This window comes from Squalius cephalus, assembly GCF_949319135.1.
Source record: "Squalius cephalus genome assembly, chromosome: 24".
In the NCBI taxonomy this organism is placed as follows: domain Eukaryota; kingdom Metazoa; phylum Chordata; class Actinopteri; order Cypriniformes; family Leuciscidae; genus Squalius; species Squalius cephalus.
In genome coordinates this window covers 17,928,268-17,947,086 of record NC_137145.1, presented here as the reverse complement: position 1 = coordinate 17,947,086, position 18,819 = coordinate 17,928,268, and the positions used below count along the sequence as shown (strand labels likewise).

General features: G+C 37.4%; 1 protein-coding gene across 6 annotated transcripts in view; it reads left to right on the top strand.

Moving 5' to 3' along the window:
* LOC307152416 (protocadherin alpha-C2-like) overlaps nt 1-18,819 on the top strand; it is a gene marked incomplete at its 5' end in the record, with an annotated part of 47,663 nt that overhangs the window by 25,317 nt on the left and 3,527 nt on the right. For 5 of the 6 annotated variants that reach the window (XM_079861018.1, XM_079861017.1, XM_079861016.1 and 2 more), the window contains 2 exons: nt 6,913-6,971; nt 12,799-12,887. In XM_079861018.1, coding sequence (XP_079717144.1) covers nt 6,913-6,971; nt 12,799-12,887 — 148 coding nt within the window. Of the gene's footprint in view, nt 1-1,556; nt 4,407-6,912; nt 6,972-12,798; nt 12,888-18,819 lie in introns of those variants that run through there. The other variant, XM_079861013.1, reaches the window with a different exon arrangement.

Sequence of the window (18,819 nt, the reverse complement as noted above, 5' to 3'; positions counted from 1 at the left end):
ACTGAAAAAAAGTATGGTTAGAGTTAAAATTGTTGTGAACTTTGACTGGCCTATGAATGCTATGAATGGCCCATTTTATTCTTTAAATATTGCACAAACGTTAAAACAACAATAATAATCTGTTACAAATAAAAGTATTGGATTATTATTTTTATTTCAAAATTAAACGAATTCTCATCTGAATGAAGATTGTTTTCTTGCTTTATTTGGTGATGACATGAGGCGACCCTAATGCGACGGGTTTACGCTGACAGTCTGCCCTGGTTTAGTTTATGTCATCGGTTTCAGAGTGACACGCTCCCTCACTGTGGCGCATTTTGACGGATGCACAGAGATCGCGCCCTAGGCGCGCACGCCCGAATGACCTGGTCTGTCTGAAGTCAAAGCCACAGACGGGGAGAGGGAGGCGGAAAGAAAAAACGCATTCTGGGGCAATGATTATTATAGCTTTTTATGATGGATATAGAAGTTATGTGATCAATATAGAATAAAGGTATTTTGTATTTTACCAAAACATTAGCAACATTTTTGTGAAACAAATGAGCCGCTTGGTAATAATGATCAGCCTGTCATGACAGTGCGCGAGATTGTCTGGTTATTTATTTGACAGCAACCTAAGGATTATTAACACGGTAAAAATAGGGTAAATTTACTATAATATTTATTTTTACTGTTAAATATTGCAACAAAGTATCAGTTACTGTATCGAGGTGGTGGTGATCAAGTTAGGCATTTTTACAATATTTAACAGTAAAATTAAATATATATGGTAAATTTACCATAATTATGTTTAAATTCAATTATATTTAAATGATAAAAAATATATATATTTAAAAAGTTTTTACACGGTAAAAATGGGTAACTGTATCATATAAAATGTATGTATAGCCTACTGTTAAATATTGCAACAAAGTATCAGTTACTGTATCGAGGTGGTGGTAATCAAATTGGGCATTTTTACAATATTTAACACATAAATACATTTTATATGATAAATTTACCCATTTTTACCATGTAAAAAAACTTTTTAAATATATATTTTCTATCATTTAAATATAATTTTCTTTCATATATGGCTATAGATACCCAGTTGTTTTTTATTTTAGCTTTTTACTGCTGCTTTAGATTTTAAACACTTACACCATTTTCCCTTTTTATTTAATAGATATATATTTGTATTACAGTGTAGGGAAAGTATCATGGCCACTCATATTAGAACTCACAGCAGAATCCAATCTCTATACCGAAAACCACTTCGAACGCATTTAATTTTGAGTGTTTTTCCTCATCCGACTCCCTTAAAGTGATGAACGCACTGTCCTAGTTAAGGCAACGATATTAATATTTTCCAAGTACGTGTAGCTTTTTTCTTCTTCTTCAAATTACCATAAACCTGATAGGCTAGTTTGATGGCAATGCATATAGGCTATGTTTTGCTTTGTGGCGGCTTCCATCAAGCTGTTATATTTTCTTACAAGGTCTCGAATATCAGAATGCATTATATTTGAGTAGGCAGCCCCTCCCCCTGTGTGCCGCACCAACACCATCGAGCCATGAGGAAGAGGAGGAAAAGGAGTAGAATGGGAGGGGTGGCTTGAAGCGGAGGGAGAAAGAGAGAGAGAGGGAGAGAGCGCGCACGGCGAAATATGCAGCACCAGTGGCAAGGAAACACACCCGTCAGCGGCGCGCAGAGGGGAAAAAAAGGATAAGCGCGGACAAAGGAAACATGGACGCATCTGAGAAGTATCCGAGCGCTTCTAGAATGGAATTGACAATTAGGCCATTGTGCACATAAATGAAAAACCTTTAATGCTGAAGTGGGAGGCAAGATATTGCAAACTGACAAGGCGGAGTGCTGTTTTTAATCCGTCTGCGGATCCTATGATCTTGCGATGGCTGTTGCAGGGATTTGTGATTGCCTAGACAAAAAAGTGCCTCTTTCTTTTTTGCTATTTTTATTATTTTGTGGCCTTGCTCTCGGACAAATACGATATTCCGTGCCAGAGGAATCGGATAGTGGAACGATTGTAGGTGATATTGCACAGGATTTGGGTTTGGATATTCGAAAGCTCTCCACCCGAAAAATTAAGGTAACCTCTGACAGCGGCAGAAGGTACGTGGACCATAAGAATGGAAAATTATTGGTAAACGAGAGAATTGACAGAGAGACATTGTGTGACTCGAGCACCGCGTGTGTTTTGAATCTTGAGGTTCTTCTTGAAAACCCATCTGAAGACCATAATGTCGAGGTGGAGATTACAGACGTGAATGATAATACGCCGCAGTTCCCCAGAGATGAGTATCAATTGGAAATCACAGAATCGGCTTTGCCGGGCTCTCGTTTTCCGATCGAACACGCGCAAGATCCGGACATTGGAACCAATTCGGTTCGATTGTACCGGCTCAGCCCAAACGAGCATTTTGCTCTCGATTCCAACAAGCCTTCATTGAATTCTAAGCACATCGAGCTCGTTCTCAAAAAGCCCTTGGATCGCGAGCTCTCACCTTACCATCAGTTAATCCTGACAGCGACCGACGGTGGCACACCAGCACGAACAGGTACCGCAAAAATTAACGTTCGCGTCTTAGATTCGAATGACAACAATCCCGTTTTTGACAGCTCAGTATATAAAGTCAAATTGCTTGAAAATTCGCCCAAAGACACTTTGGTTATCAAACTGAATGCCACAGACCAAGATGAAGGAACAAATGGGGAGGTGCTTTATTCATTCAGCAGTTACACCTCAGATAGGGTCAGGCAGATGTTCAGCATGGACACCAACACTGGAGAAATCAGAGTCAAGAGCAATGTGGACTATGAGGACACCAATACGTATGAAATGTACATCCAGGCTATGGACAAAGGCCCAGCTCCAGTGGCAGCCCATTGCAAAGTGGTGGTGGACGTTGTAGATGTCAATGACAATGTTCCAGAGATTGTGCTCTCATCTTTGTCCAGTCCAGTGCGTGAAGATGCCCGTGCAGACACCGTGGTGGCCCTGATCAGCGTGACGGACCGGGACTCTGGCCCTAACAAACAGGTCACTCTTGAAATTCCATCTGGTCTTCCTTTCAAAATCAAGTCATTTAGAAATTACTATACCTTGGTAACCTCAGCCTTTCTTGACCGTGAGAACACAGCAGCCTATAATGTCACCCTCAGCGCTACAGATGGCGGCAACCCTCCACTTTCGTCTCAGAAGACCATTCAGGTGGATGTCGCTGATGTGAACGACAACCCTCCACGCTTTGACCAGACCTCCTACACTGTGTATGTCATGGAGAATAATGCACCTGGAGCCTCGCTCTGCACCATCAAGGCTCAGGACTCAGATGTCAATGAAAACGCTCGCATCACCTACACGGTCCTAAACGACAACAATCACGGGATCCTGGTCACCTCCTATGTGTCGGTTAAAGCCGACACTGGTGTTGCCTACGCCCTTCGCTCCTTTGACTATGAGTCATTACGGGAGTTTCACTTCCAGGTTAAAGCTCAGGATGGTGGTATCCCACCACTCAGTCGTGTAGCCACTGTCTACATCTACATAATGGATCAAAACGACCACCCGCCTGAGATTGTGAATCCCCCAGCCAATGGCACGCGCTCAACAGAGACGGTGCTGAAAAATGCAGAGCCAGGTACATTGATCTCAAAAGTGGTGGCCTATGATGCAGATGCAGGACAGAACGCGTGGGTCATCTATCTGTTGGACCAGGCCAGCGATTTGGATCTATTTAAAGTGCATGAACACACAGGAGAAATTCGTACAACGAGGCGCGTTCTTGAAGACAACTCCACCTCTTTTGGTCTAACCGTACTAGTAAGGGACCATGGAGAACCACCTCTGTCATCCACTGCTACGATTAACGTCGCTGTCATGGAGGTGCCACCCAAAGTCATGCCTGACCCCAAACGAATCATCCGCCCTCACAGCGCTCTCTTGTTTTCTAAAGTGACACTGTACCTCATCGTGGCCTTGAGCGCCACAACCTTTGTGTTTTTGGTGACGGTTGTTGTGCTGGCCATCGTGCGCTGCCATGCATACTGCACCCAGCCTGGATCCTGTTCGCCATGCTGCGTGTCCCAGAAGGCCCAAGCAGAAGGTGGCTCGGGAGGGGCCGGTGGAGGAGGAGGCGGCGGTGGTGGTGGTGCTCAACCCAATAACAACGTGGTGCTTCGACGAGACCTCAAGGTTGAGCCTCATTATATTGAGGTCCGGGGTAATGGCTCTCTGACCAAGACCTATTGCTACAAGACCTGTCTGACTGCCACGTCGGGCAGTGACACCTTCATGTTCTACAACACAGGCAGACCCATCAGTGGCACCTGGGGCTCCGAGCGCTTTTTTACAGGAGGGAGCGGATTTGTTCGCAGGCTTAGTATGCCAGATGCAGCAATGCAGGTGTGTCTTATCACAAAGTATATATGTGACTCTGGATCACAAAACCAGTCACAAGCCAACAATAAATTGTATGGGTTAAAATTATCGATTTTTCTTTTATGCCAAAAATCATTAGGGTATTAAGTAAAGATCATGTTCCATGAAGATATTTTGAAAATTTCCTACTGTAAATATATAAAATATTGATTTTCCCAATGTTTCGATTTTTTTGCACCCTCAGATTCCAGATTTTCAAATAGTTGTATCTCAATCAAATATTGTCCTAACAAACAATACACCAATGGAAAGCTTATTTATTCAGCTTTCATGTGATGTATAAATCTCAATTTCGAAAAATGTACCCATGTGACTGGTTTTGTGGTCCAGGGTCAAATATCTGTAAAAAAAAATACATAAAAAAACCCTGTCAAATCATATGTGATGCATCATGCAGGGAACTAAACGTTAGCTCAGTATACCCCAACTCTGCTTTCCCAGTATGTCTAATATGTTTTAGTGTAAAAAGCAATTAAGTCCAACCAGAAGCTGCTCTGTGTCCATGTGTCAGAAGCTTTTGACCTTGTCATTTCCTGTTGTACTGTGTGGTTATCTAGTCCAGCTTTACAGTGCTTTGCTTCACCCTGCATTAGTGTCAAACATCAAGACTTTCTAGAGTAGCACACTGCATTTATGATGATTCAGGCATTTGCTCCCACGTTTGAGGATGTCATCACAATTCCAGGATTATTACCTTCCACCCATTGCCACTCCAGGTCATGTCACTGTGTCTTTACTCCAAGATTGTGTTTGAATTTCAACATTATTTTGTATACACTAAAAATAAGGGACTTTTGAGAGAAAAAATCTGATGTCACAATTTTGCGAACCAAACGCAAAAACCCTTACAGTTTATGCAGATAAACTGTATTTTATGCCCATGCAATGCATTTGCTGTCATAGATATTCAACTGATGTGTTTTTGTCAGTGTAATTGGCGTGAATTCATGTTCACTCTGTCAGCCATGGATTCGTGAAATGTGTTTTAATTAGCCAGAACATGATCCAAAGGCTGTGTGGCCTTGATCTCTGGCTCATGGGAGGGGATGTTGCAGATGGTTTAAAAAAAGATATAAAGGAAGACAAAAAAAAAAAAAAAATAGTCTAAAAATGTCTGCAGCACAAGAATAGCTAGAGTTTATGGAGTGATGCTCTTGACAGCGCCAGATCCTCTCACATGTGTTGGTGAGAGGCAGCACAGACACTGCAGCTCATTTGACACTGCAGAGGATTTAGGAGCAGAGGCCGTCTGTTAGAGATAAGAGAGTAGGCAATGAAATTAACCTCCAGCCTTTGATTCTCAAGCCCTGCAAATTACATTGTGAGAGCGAGGCAGAGTCTCTTTGCACACACTCTCTCCCCCCTCTGAATTCACCTGATTAAAGAATGTTATTTACTCAAATTATCTGGGCCATTCTCTAATGCCTCATCCCATCGCATATTCTACGACCCAGGTTTTTTTTTTTTTTCAGGATTTTACTAGGGCAAATATAAATGGCAACTACGTGCTTGTGCTCTCCCTCTGTGTAAGACCAATTCATTCATTTACTGTGGATAGCTGGAGAAACAGATGACCATCTTGTGTTTGAGGCTTTGTATTTGGTTACAATGTAAATGGTCATCTTCTGACCAGTGCTCAGATTGAGTTGCTCTAGTTGAGGGCAGAAAATGCTCTAGTATCATATTACATGGGGTCAGCTGGTATCCCAGGATGATATCATTCCTGTACCATGGGGAATGGGATGGATGTTGGGAGAAGAAAAAAGAAATTTAGGGCCTTGGTTTTGAGCAGAAATTGTAGGGTCATTTAAAAATGTGTGGTAATGGCTAGGGATGCACAATATTACAATTTTGGTGGATGCCAAATAAATATGTCAATGTTATGACCGATATTTAAAACCTATAATATTTTGTAAAAAAAAAAAAAAAAAAAAAAAAAATTATATATATATATATATAAAAGCTGTAAAGTGAATTTAGGCATAACATCACAATTGGACGTATGAAAGATATTCATTTAAGATTAAATTTAACAGTGTTACTAAATGATTAAATATCAATTTTGAATGAGCTTTTAGATGATGGCAAAGACTCTCTAAATCCAAAAATGATCATGCATTGCAAAATAAAATATCCAATATCGGCCAATATCGATAAGTTAAAAATCACTAATATTGTCCATTAACCAATATTGTGCATCCCTACAATGGGGTTGTGTATGTTATTAGGTGAATGTCAAGTGTCCTTCATATGCTTTATTATGAAGCACTCTCTCCACAATCACAAGATTATACAAGTGAGTCATGGGCCATGGCGTAGTGCCAATAATCGTCCCTGGTCTCCTTTAGCTGTGGTTCATATTAAAATGCAAGGTAGAAACACACACACAGAGCACCATGATTTATTGATGAGAATGTATCTAACCCTTTTCTGTCCTTCCACCCCTTCTTTCCCTCTTTCTCTCCTCCAGCCCAAAGGGCCAAATGCTGACTGGCGTTACTCTGCGTCACTGAGGGCAGGAGTGCAGAGGTAAGCACTTTTGCTGTTAATAATGTCCTGAAAGAGTTACAGTCCTCTCTGAACCGAAATGGAACACACCTCATTCTCTGTAGCTAAATAAGAATTAAATATGAGGTTTTATTCTGTACTATATAGTAGTAACTTTTTTCTCAATTTATGAGAAAAGACCTTTAGACCACGGTCTGGTTGCTGAGTAAAAGTGTAAAAGCACTTTGAATCATGTCCAATTCTAATTTCCTCATTTCCTGACCCACAATAATCAAATTCTGACCCTCAATGTCATTATGCAGGAAACCATCTTGTTTGAACTTAATCTAATTGAAGGGAGAGCAGAAGCTAAAAAGCATCCTCAAAATATTATACATATTACACAAAACATCTGTTGAATTTTTCATTAAACCTTAAGAATTGGAAAAATACTGATAATACTTTAAAGCAAGGTTAGATTTATAACAGTAATTAATGCTTTGGGTACCATGAACTAACAATTCAAATAATTTTTACAGCATTTAATAATCTAGATTAATGTTTTATTTTTTAATTTATGGTAAAAATGTTGTTCAAGGCGATGTAGTTACACGTTACTACATGTACTTGCTATAGTAATAACAGTAAATTATCCATAATTACAAGTAACTAACCCTAAACCAAACCCTAACCATAAGTACATATAGTCAATTAATATTACTCAGTACTTGTTTGAGTAAGTACAATGTAACTATGTCACCTTAAAATAAATTGGGTTACATTTTATTTTAAGGTGTCATTGTTACAGTGTAATTATACATTTAAGTACAGAGTAATAATAATTAACTACATGTACTCACTATAGGGATAGGGTAGGATTAAGGTTTGGTTGAGGGTTAGTTGCATGCAATTATGCATAATTTGCTGTTATTACTGTGGTAAGTACATGTAAGATATGTAACAAGGACACTATAAAATAAAGTTTTACCATAAAATGTAACCGAATTCATAAATATGCTATTGTTCATTGATTGATGTTCACTTGTAATACTTGTAATAACTAATGGTAATTCATATCAGTGTTGTTTTAATATTCTTTAAATACTATTATAGTATTTATATTTTGAATGAGCTTTTATTTTTATATTTTCAATTTTCTTTTTTGAGTTAGTTTAAATTAAAGCTAAAAATGGCAAAAGCATACAGTTGTTATGCTTTTGTCATTTCAGTTTTACTAATTTAGTACGTCAACTTCAACTTATTTAAGTTATTTGCCAAAGTAAAATTTCTAAAATGTAGAAGGCAACATTAACCAAGCTTAATAAATGTTGAAAAAGTATTGTTTATTGTCAGTACATAAAACCTAATGCACAACATTTTTTTACCTTTTGTAATAACCTTATTTAAACTTAATTTTACCAATATATTTCCCCCTATATATATATTATATGTTCAGTCTATAGACGCGTAGTGTTTATTTACCAATTGACATGACCTGGCAACATAATGCAGCAATTTTAGTCATCTTTCCGGATCCATGTGAACGGGGATCGTTTTGACACGTTGTTGTCTGTGTGCCAAACTTAAAAAAAAAAAAAAAAAGTAGAAGGAAAAACGTTCTTATCACATTGTTGTTGTGTAATCGTAACCTTAGATTTCATTCTACAACCGAATTATAACCATAATAGTTTGTGTCCGTTTAAGTTTGCTGTTGATAGAGTTTAACAAAACAAGATGGAATGAAGAATTACAGAGGACAGGGAGCATATTAGTAAAGCACAAAAAGATTGTCAGTGTTGATGTTTGCTGATGGCTATAGAGAGCCACCAGAATCATGACCACCAGGAGCTCTCTGACTTCTTCCTGACCTCTTGCCTCTTCCTCTGTGGACCAACTGTGCTCTGTCTGCCTTTATCACGCACAAACACAAGCTTTGAAGCGTTTGCTAAGGGCCTTTTCCTGGCATAGTGGCTGATCTTGAGTATGTAGGTCATCAGCATTCTCCACAGCAGATGCACAGTCCTTCACAACCAAGCATAAAGGACAAGCTAGCAGATGAGCTGATTGTGTGAGCTTACCCACGCCCGATAAGCAGGCAATTTGAATCTCAGGGGGAGCATTTCAGTGCACAAATACTGACAAAATGAGTCATCTCTAAAATGCTAAATATTTATTCTCTCCCAAACTCTTCACACATACCCGCACACACACTTACATCTGGAGACAACAAGGCCCCCTCCTCTACCACCACACATATACAGTTTCCAAAGGGTGAAGGGCTGTCTGTTTTATGTGATAATGTTGTGCTACCCTGTGGGCTCATCTCCAGGGATGGTTTAGTGTGTGTGTGTTTTATGTGCTTGTCTGTGACTGAAGGCTGGTGCAAAAAGGGGCACAGGAGAGAGTACACACAGGGGAAAAAAATAGATGACACCGTATTGACACCAGAGGCGAGCAGTGCGATGCGACGCGATAAAAGCAAACCCATTATAATCAGTGATGCTGTCTACACCGGATGCGGTGCGGCACAGCATGACACAATTAATTCCTAACGGTAAACCGTTGCCCCGTTCTATTTCTGACATACTTCAAACGTTCACGTTACTTCGGCTAAAAGGACAAACGGATTTGCAACGGGTGCTTTGACGCGTCCAATGTGGACAATTACTAGCTGTTGCGATGTGAAGACCGTCACATCTGGTGTACAAACTGTGTTAGCCACTTTGAGCACCATTTAAATATAGTACAACTTTAAAAACTTATAAATTACATTTAGACATGCACCAACATTAATATTCGGGCAGATAAGCCAAATAGTAGTGGTCGATAACTGATAAATGGAAGATATTAAAACCCCATACTGTTTTGTCTAAATTAATTATAAATAAAACACTAAGAATTAAAATCAATCATTTTAAATGTGAATTTAGTGAATTTAGGTATCACAACATTATAATGTACTAAAGATTATTATTAGTACATATTACAGTATTATTAAATTAATAGTGCTTTTAAAGATAAAGTAAGCATTAGAGGAAAGTGAAGGTAATGTTCACTTTTTAAAAGGAATTAATACTTTTTTATTCAGTGAGGATGCAATAAATTAGTATTTAAAAGTGACTTTGTACAAACATTTTAATTTAAACAAATTCCAAATGACTGCTGTTTCTATTCATTAAATAATCCTGGAAAATAAAATCACAATAATTCCAAAATGTTTTCAACATTGATAATAATAAAGAAATGTTTCTTGAGCAGCAGATCAGCATATTAGAATGATTTCTGAAGGATCATGTGACACTGAAGACTGGAGTAATGATATTGAAAATTCAGCTTTGCCATCACAGGAATAAATTAAATATATTAAAAATAGAAAACAGTTATTTTAATATTATTTCACAATGATACTGTTTTTACAGTATTTTGGTCAAATAAATGCAGTCTTGATGAGCATCAGAGACTTCTTTCAAAAACATTAAAAACAATCTTACCAACCCCAAACTTTTAAACAGTTATGTATATTGCATATCTTTAATTACATTCATTATTTCAATTTAAACCATTACTTGTAGCTTAATTTCAGGAGAGGGTGTTTAAAGGTTTCTGTAAATTCAGTATGTCACATTATTATTATTATCATTATTATTATATTGTAGATTTACATTATGTATTCATAACTTCCCTTTGACCCTCAATGAGCCAATGATTGTGATGGTTAATTCCAGAACTGGAACTCTCTGTCATGCTTTCTCTTCATTTAGACTTATTCGGAACAGCTCCAGTATCCAAGCTTCCTCTCCAGTGGCTTTAAATCCACACCCCTCAATCGACAAGCCTCTCCTAAGGCTAGAAAAGTTACTGATTCACTCTGCCTCATGGCACAGGGTGCATTTCAGCTTTAAGGGAATTAGAAGGATCCATCATGCTAACACACACACACTGGATCAGAGTTATGGAAGCTGTAGTGGCTGGGCACACCCTGTGCTGCATTGCAGATGCCCTGCTATACCCACTTCCTTTCTGCTCCTCATGTCTGTACATTCATAATGGATGTATAGGAGTGCTGTGGCACTATTCACAGATCTGCTCTTTATGTGGGTGCTTGTCTGATCGTGGTTTCCATGGTGACAAACACACAGAGCCGTGCTAAAAGCAAAAGGCCATCGCTGAAAAGTGTATATAGGTAATGAAAAGTCCCTTTAATGTAATGCATGCTCGCAGCTCTTGGGTGCATCGCGGTATTTGTTGAAATTTTAAGTACATAGTACATCTTCTGCTGTCTACCACAAGTTCCCAGGCTTATGTTATGCATGGCCTGCTGACAGACCGAGAATGAGAAATGAAGAGAGGAATGGAGGGAAGATACAGATGGTAAAGAAACCCAACAATGTATTAGGGGAAATCAGATTATGAAATGGGCCCTTGTGAGAGAAGGGAGATGTTGAAAATGTAATATATTTTCTACGCAATCCGCTTTTTTCTCTCTCTGATGAACGCTTTTCCTTTATATCATCTTTCTTTCTACATTTCTCCAGTATTTCTTTATCATTTCTGGACTGCAAAAATAAAATAAAAATCATGTTCATAACATTTATATTTGTCCAATTTTTCAGTTTATTGAAACAAGATACATTTATTTGTAACAACACTTCATAATATACTGTATTAAGATGAATGTTTATTTAACACATGCTTATTTTGACATTTGGCAGATTTTGTCATGTTTTAAGCGTAATCATAAACATGTTAAAAAGAAAAATGTTCCAAATCAAAATATTGTAAACTTACTATTCAAAAGATTGGGGTCAGGATTTATTTTTATTATTTTTAAGAAATTTACTTTAATTGACTTATTCAGCAATATGCATTAAATTAATCAAAAGTGACAGTAACATTAATAATATTTCCACAGAAATATTAAGCAGCACAACTGTTTTCAACATTGATATTAATAAGAACATTTTATTGAGCATCAAATTAGTATGATTTTGATGCTGAAAAATCAGCTTAAACATCACAGGAATAAATTACATTTTAAAATATATTAAAACAGAAAACAGTTATTCTAAATTGTAATAATATTACACAATGTTACTGTTATAATCATGATACAAACATAATATCTTATGTGATGTTTGCTATTCAAGTAAAACTTCTTAAGAGGTCATTTTTGTATCATATTGCCCTGGTTCCACAGACAGGGCTTAGATTAAGCCAGTATTAGGCCTTAGTTTAATTAGGACATTTAAGAAGCTTTTATAAACATGCTTTAATATATGTATATATATATATTTTTTGTATATATGTATCACTGGTGTGCATCTTGAGACAAAACAATGGCATTTAATTATTTTAAGATATGCCAGTGCAAGTTGCGTTCAGTTAAACCATGCAATTTAATCTTGGACTAGGCTTAAGCCTTGTCTGAGAAACCAGGGGATTGTGTATTTCTGTGTATCTGTGTATCATTTCGGCCTATATATTTAGACACTCTGTCAATGTGCTTTCCAGTGAACATGTCTGAAGGAGTTAAAGCATCATGACAACCACCGAGACAACTTGCACACCACACACACATCACCTCACGCACAGACACATTAGATCACAGATAGTCTAGCACACACTGTCACATGTACTTTCACCATCTCACGCACCTTCAGACCAAAGCTCAGAAAAATACACGCTAACACATCTGTCCCCGTTGCACATCTCATTTACTTTCACAGCCCAAAAGCGAAGCTGCATTTTAATGTGAGATATATTTAACATCAGTTTTATTGAGCATTTTCCTTTTTTTTAATAGCAGCCCAAAGAATTACTGGATGTTTGAAATTTCAAGACTAATGACGTCAACTGGTTTTGTTTTTAGCTCTGTGCATATGGAGGAGGCTTCAGCTGTGATGCAGGGAGCACAAGGCATGCTGGTCCAGAACTGGCCCACGGTCTCCAGCGCAGCAGGTGAGGTCACATCTTAAAGACGTCTGCATTGCTAACTGAGTGTAATTAAATCTTAATCATCCGAAACCGACGACTCCATCATCTTCTCGCAAAACTTCATGCTCTTGCTAATCTGGTAATTTTCTCTCTGGCTAAATTATCATGTTTATCAACCTATTACATCTGTTTAAATGAACGTGCCTAATGCATATGGGAATTCTGGATTTCTTGTAATGAATCTTAGGAATGAATCAGGGACGGCCAAAACTTTTGACCCAAATTGAAGCTGATTCCAACTGACATGGATTCATGCATGTTTAAAACAACCTGTTTAAAGCAGGTTAGACTCATTCATCCAAAAATGTCAGCTCTTTCTCTGCTCTTTTACTGTTTTGCATGCCCTAAAAGATCTCCAATCCATGTACAGAGTGTTCTTTCCATTGTCACTCTCTATTGCAATACTGTTCCCAAGATCTAAAATGACAGGGAACAAGTCTGCAAGTCTGGCTTGAGCTTTACCATTAATTATTTCAGACTTCCTGTTACTAGCAATCCAGACAATTACTTGCTGTGGTTCAGTGGTGCGTCATTCTCTAAGATATATATACTATCATATTCTACTTTACTTTTTCAAAAGTTTATTTTTATTAAAGTGTTCCTATTATGCTTTTACAATGCACAAAGTCCACTTCAAAGAGAGTTATTCTCTATATCAGTAAGCACTGTTTCTGAACTCCCTGAAATGCCATGATTGTAGTCTTGAGTTTTCTTCCAGGAACGAACACATCACAATATTCCTCATTTAAATAATTACCGCTCAAGGCATTAAAAAAGGGGCTGAGGCCTGGTTGAGTTGCTATAGTGTGTTGAAACTCAGAGTAATGGTAAGGGGCGTAACATTTCTGAAACATGTTTGAAGCAGTTGACCAATCACAACACACTGGTCCAGCCGACCAATCAGAGCACAATGTGCTTTTCAGAAGGAGGAGCTTCATAGAGACAGGAACTAAACAGGGGTGCGTTTCCCAAAAGCATCGTTAGCCAACTATGTTCGCAAGTTCTGTCGTTATCAACATAGTTCAATGAGTCTGTGTTTCCTGAAACCATAGTTTCGCAAACAGATTCGCAAAGTTGTGTGGTTGGAACGACAGCTCTTGACCTGTGGTTAGAAGCAGAGTTTCTTGTTTGCATTACACGAGGACTCAATAAATCAATAAAAAATTACTATTTTTTACTATTACTATTTTTATTTTTTTGTGTACAGCACTTTGGTCAACTTCAGTTGTTTTTAAATTGTGCTTTATAAATAAACATTGGATTGTATTGTATTGTATTCAGTACAATCTATATCTTTTATTTAGAATACATACAAATGTAATTTACGTCTTTTAGTTTGTCAAGAAAGTTAAGTCACCGTTTTTGAACAGTGCGCATGTGCGAACGTGCTCTAGTACGTAAGAATGAGCCTATGATTGAATCTGGAAATTAAGCAAAATAACTGAGGAAAATGAGAAATAGTCCTCAGATGCCATGTCCGTAATTTAAAGCAAAATATATAGCATTAATTTGAACTCAAACAGATTAATTAAAAGTAGTTATTACTCCACCTCATGCGTGACATCAATAATCAATGTGGTTGAACGACCAATTAGCGACAATGCGACAATTGACTATGCATCGTACTATGGTAGTTAAGCAGCGAGTTACGTCATTGTACGGGAAACACACTCCAGAGCGTTACGGACAGACCGGGAAGAGAGGTGCTGCAATAATGTAAAATGTGTGAAAAACAAGGTGTTTTTTTAACATTCAAGCACGAAAAAATTATTCTAGTACCCCCCCCCCCCCCCCCCAAAAAAAGACTTTGAAAAAAGGTATAATAGATTCCCTTTAACAAATACAGATGTATCAAGGCAAGTCCTCCTCTGACAGGATTTCATTTGTAATTTAGTACTCCGTCCCTCAAATGCCTAACACATAATTAGGCAACATAATCAGTAGTTGACACAATAAACCAAATGTGTTTATTTTGAGTAAGAGCATGATGTGCCTTGGATGGCATCTTTCATCTACTCTACTGAAGTTCAGTACAAAGTATCTAAATATTGTGATGCATGAAGCCTGTTATTGAATTTGCATTACTGAGATATGCTTCTCCTCAAAGATCAGCCAGATAGACAGAGGACGATCAATCTAATGTGCCATTAGAGGAATGAAGGAAGAGTGGCTGGTCTCCTGGGGGGTGGATGGTGGAGATATTGACAGGCTGATAGAGCAGAGCCGGACTGGAATGACAGCAGACAGTGGGAAGAAATGGATAGAGTAAGTGGGACAGATTGAGAGAGGCACACTCGACTCGAGAGAGAAAGAGAAAGAAGGAGAGGAGAAAGAGAAATACATTGATTATTTTCTAGCAAGCTGCAGAGAGGTTTGAAGTATGAACTATAAACTGTAAATCTGATAGACTTATGAAAACCAGTCTAGTTGTCCATTTAAAATCAGGTGTTGTGATTATAAGCAGGCTAATGTTGTGTTACTGAACCAGTGCAGGTGTGTTGTGTAAGGGCTGGTTTAGTGCTTGTAAATTATAACACAGTTGAGGTCATAGGAACAGGAGGAACAGAAAAGAGGCCAAGCAGGAAAATGAGACACAGATTAATTTGATTTAAGATATATGAGGTTGCTATACCGAGAGTCATTTAAAAGATAAAGCATGTGGGATGGAGAGAGACGACGAGTAATAGAGGAAGGAAAGAGATGATAGAATGAGAGTGATGCTGAAAGAGAAGGGGGGATGTGGGGGTTGGAGATGCACAGAGGTTCAGGATTGGCAGACCCCTCCGGTGGTCCTGTTGCTAGGAAACACTGTGTGACTTGTTGCCAGGCAACAACAATGAATCTTAGATACTGCAGCAGGAGCAGCTGGGAGTGGGCGAGCGGGGATGGGGGAGGAGGTTTCCATGGCAACCAGCCGTACTCAAAATGGAAGAACGAGCAAGGTGTGGAAGGGGAGAGGAGTGGAAGGTAGAGAAAAAGAGGTAGAGAGGTATAAATATTATACACTCTAAATTGAATTCAGGGGACTTGCTACCACAACTTAAATACATGTATGGTTGCAAGATAAAAACAATTCTTATTTATTGTTTTAATTAAACCTTTTAAGTTGCGAAAATTACTTTGTAGAGTTCTGTTGATATAATAATGTTGATCATTACATCAACTTAATATTGTCTGTAATTTAAACTCAAATTTCTGTGTTAATTAAAATTAGTATTATTTTTTAATTAGGTTGTAGTAACTTAATGAAATTGCCTTGATAACTTAGGAAATTGTGGAGTTCTAGTTCCCGGCATGCTTTGCATAGGACTGGATAAGGAGAATAAATGTTGAAATTGAGTGTTAATTTATTTGTTTTTAGTGAAGAGAAAGACCTGTTAATGTTAAATGCTGTTATGTTTGACATTTAAAAGAGTTTTTGTGGTTACCATTGTGCTGAAGAGTAGATACATAAAGGTAAACACATTGACTCTATAAGCAACGACTGCGCTAATGCCAGTGACGAGTAATACCTTGCTTGTTCATTAAATATACATGTTAAATAAGTTATGTTAGCATGTGCTATGATAGCTGTTGATTTGAACTGACATAGATAAGATTAATTGGTCCCAGGGTTACAACTCTGGAAGTTGCAGTGGCTTAATTTTTTTGAGGAATCAACTTAAAAATTTGTGTTTATACAAATGATTAAGTTCCTCTAACTCAATGTAGTTTGCTGGTTGAAGAATTCACTCAAAGATAACTAAAAAAAAAATGATTATTTACAAACATTATTTTTTAGAATGTAGGAAAGCACATCCAACACATGAATGCATATTAGATCACATATTTGTCTTTAAATGCACACATTTATCTGGCTGCTTAATTACAATGTTAAACATTACTATTTTTTATGTTTTTGAAAGAAGACTCTTATGCTCATCAAGCCTGCATTTATTTGATCAAAAATACAGGAAAAAACAGTAATATTATGAAATATTATTACAATTTAGAATAACAGTTTTCTATTTTAATATACTTTAAAATGTAATTTATTTCTGCGATGCAAAGCTGAATATTCATCAGCCATTAATCCAGTATTCTGTGTCACATGATATATATCCTCATATATATGTATTGTATATATATTAGGTCCTACTATCCTACTTATTAGAAAAAACAAAAGAAAGACAAAAAAGCAGTGTGTTGTCAAAGTTGGTATTGTGGCTTTATAAATGGTAAGACGCTTGTGTGTGTCATCATATTATTGACATTTTACCAAAAATCAAGCTCAAATGGAATTACACAATTTTTTTAGCAGTGAATGTTGGAGATTTTTATCCCTCATAAGAACAGCCTAATCTGGGGCAGTTTTAACAGACAGTTTGAATCCACAATCTATAAAAAATAATGTTTTTAATTTCTGGAATAAAATTAATTTTGCATAAATTTAGAGTGCCAGATAGCCAATAATAATAGACAGCCAATAATAATAATAATAATAATAAACCATTAAATAAATAAAATTCCTGAAAAGAAATGCTGAAGTAATTTGGCAAAATAGTTTATTAATTCTTAGGATTCTTTAAAAAAAAATTATTCAATTAAGAAAATTGATTCGCTGCTTATTAATAGTTCAAAAATGTTTGCAGAATCAAAGGCATGTGGTGCAACCAACAAGTACAAAAATGCAGAAAAGAAATTTACTTTTTATTACTTTTTATGTTTACAGTACAGTCATCAAATTGAAAGTTCTTTTCAAAAACATTTAAAAACAAAATGAATACATTTCTAAAAACTTGGCAAAATGTGTTTTCAAACTTTTTTCCTTTAAATCGGGAACACTTATTTGTCATTGAACTTTACACCAAAGAGAGAAATGCAATGAACGTTTGTTTTAAACTGTTGCTTAAAGCTTCACTGTGCTTATCTTCCCTTTGGTCTCATGAGGACGAGAACTAGTCTGTTCAGTTGACCTGCTCTGACATGAAACTTAACAAGCAGACACACACATGCACTGATATTACTGCCATAATGAAAGCCACAGGGAGATGGAGTGAGGTGTGACTAACACATGAACACATGAGTTACTCTCTCACTAGAGATCTGACCACTCTGCAAGTAAATGCTACCACTCTAAACCACAATTTCTGACCTTCTCAGCCAAATGTGATCCGTCAAGCCCAGGGGGGGCGGCATACAGTGTGCATGTGAACGCTCTCTCATTGACTCTTCACTGCACCATCTGCGTGCCATGAGTGTTCTGTATTGATGCAGAGGTGGTATATTTTCAGCATGGTCAAGATTTTCAACAGTTACACATATTGGATCAGTAGCCATAGGAAAAAAAGAGCAGTTTGCATATTAATGGCTGTATTTGAAGTGTCTAAATTTAGACGTGCCTGAAACTGAGCGCGAGAAGGATTCCTAATTTAGTCTAAGTTGTTGCACACACACATAGATGCACAATCCATGCACAATCTGAGGAAAGAATATCAAAATGGATAATCCCTGCTAGGGTTTGCATTTATTGAAATAAGCCGTGCGGTACTGTCATAAACGTACAGATCAAAAAACAAACAGAATTGCATTTCAGGGCCATGGTGAGATCTAAATAAAACACAGAAATGAAAGTAGGTCATAGAGTAACTGGTGTGGCAAAGAGCCCTGCTTCTGTAGGGAAAGTAGTACATAAGTCTCTCACTCTGTACTCAGCTCTCTGTCCCTGTTGGGGTAGTACACTTTCAAACATGAACATTGTATGAAAGTGCACTCAAGAGTGATGCTGTCTGTGTGTGTGTGTGTTTGTGTGCGCGCATTACTTGTAGGTTTAGATCAGTGTTAAAAAAAGCAAAGAAAACATGCTTCTCCAATCATGCATTTGATGCAGATTGTTTTTGCCATTCGTCTCCAGAAA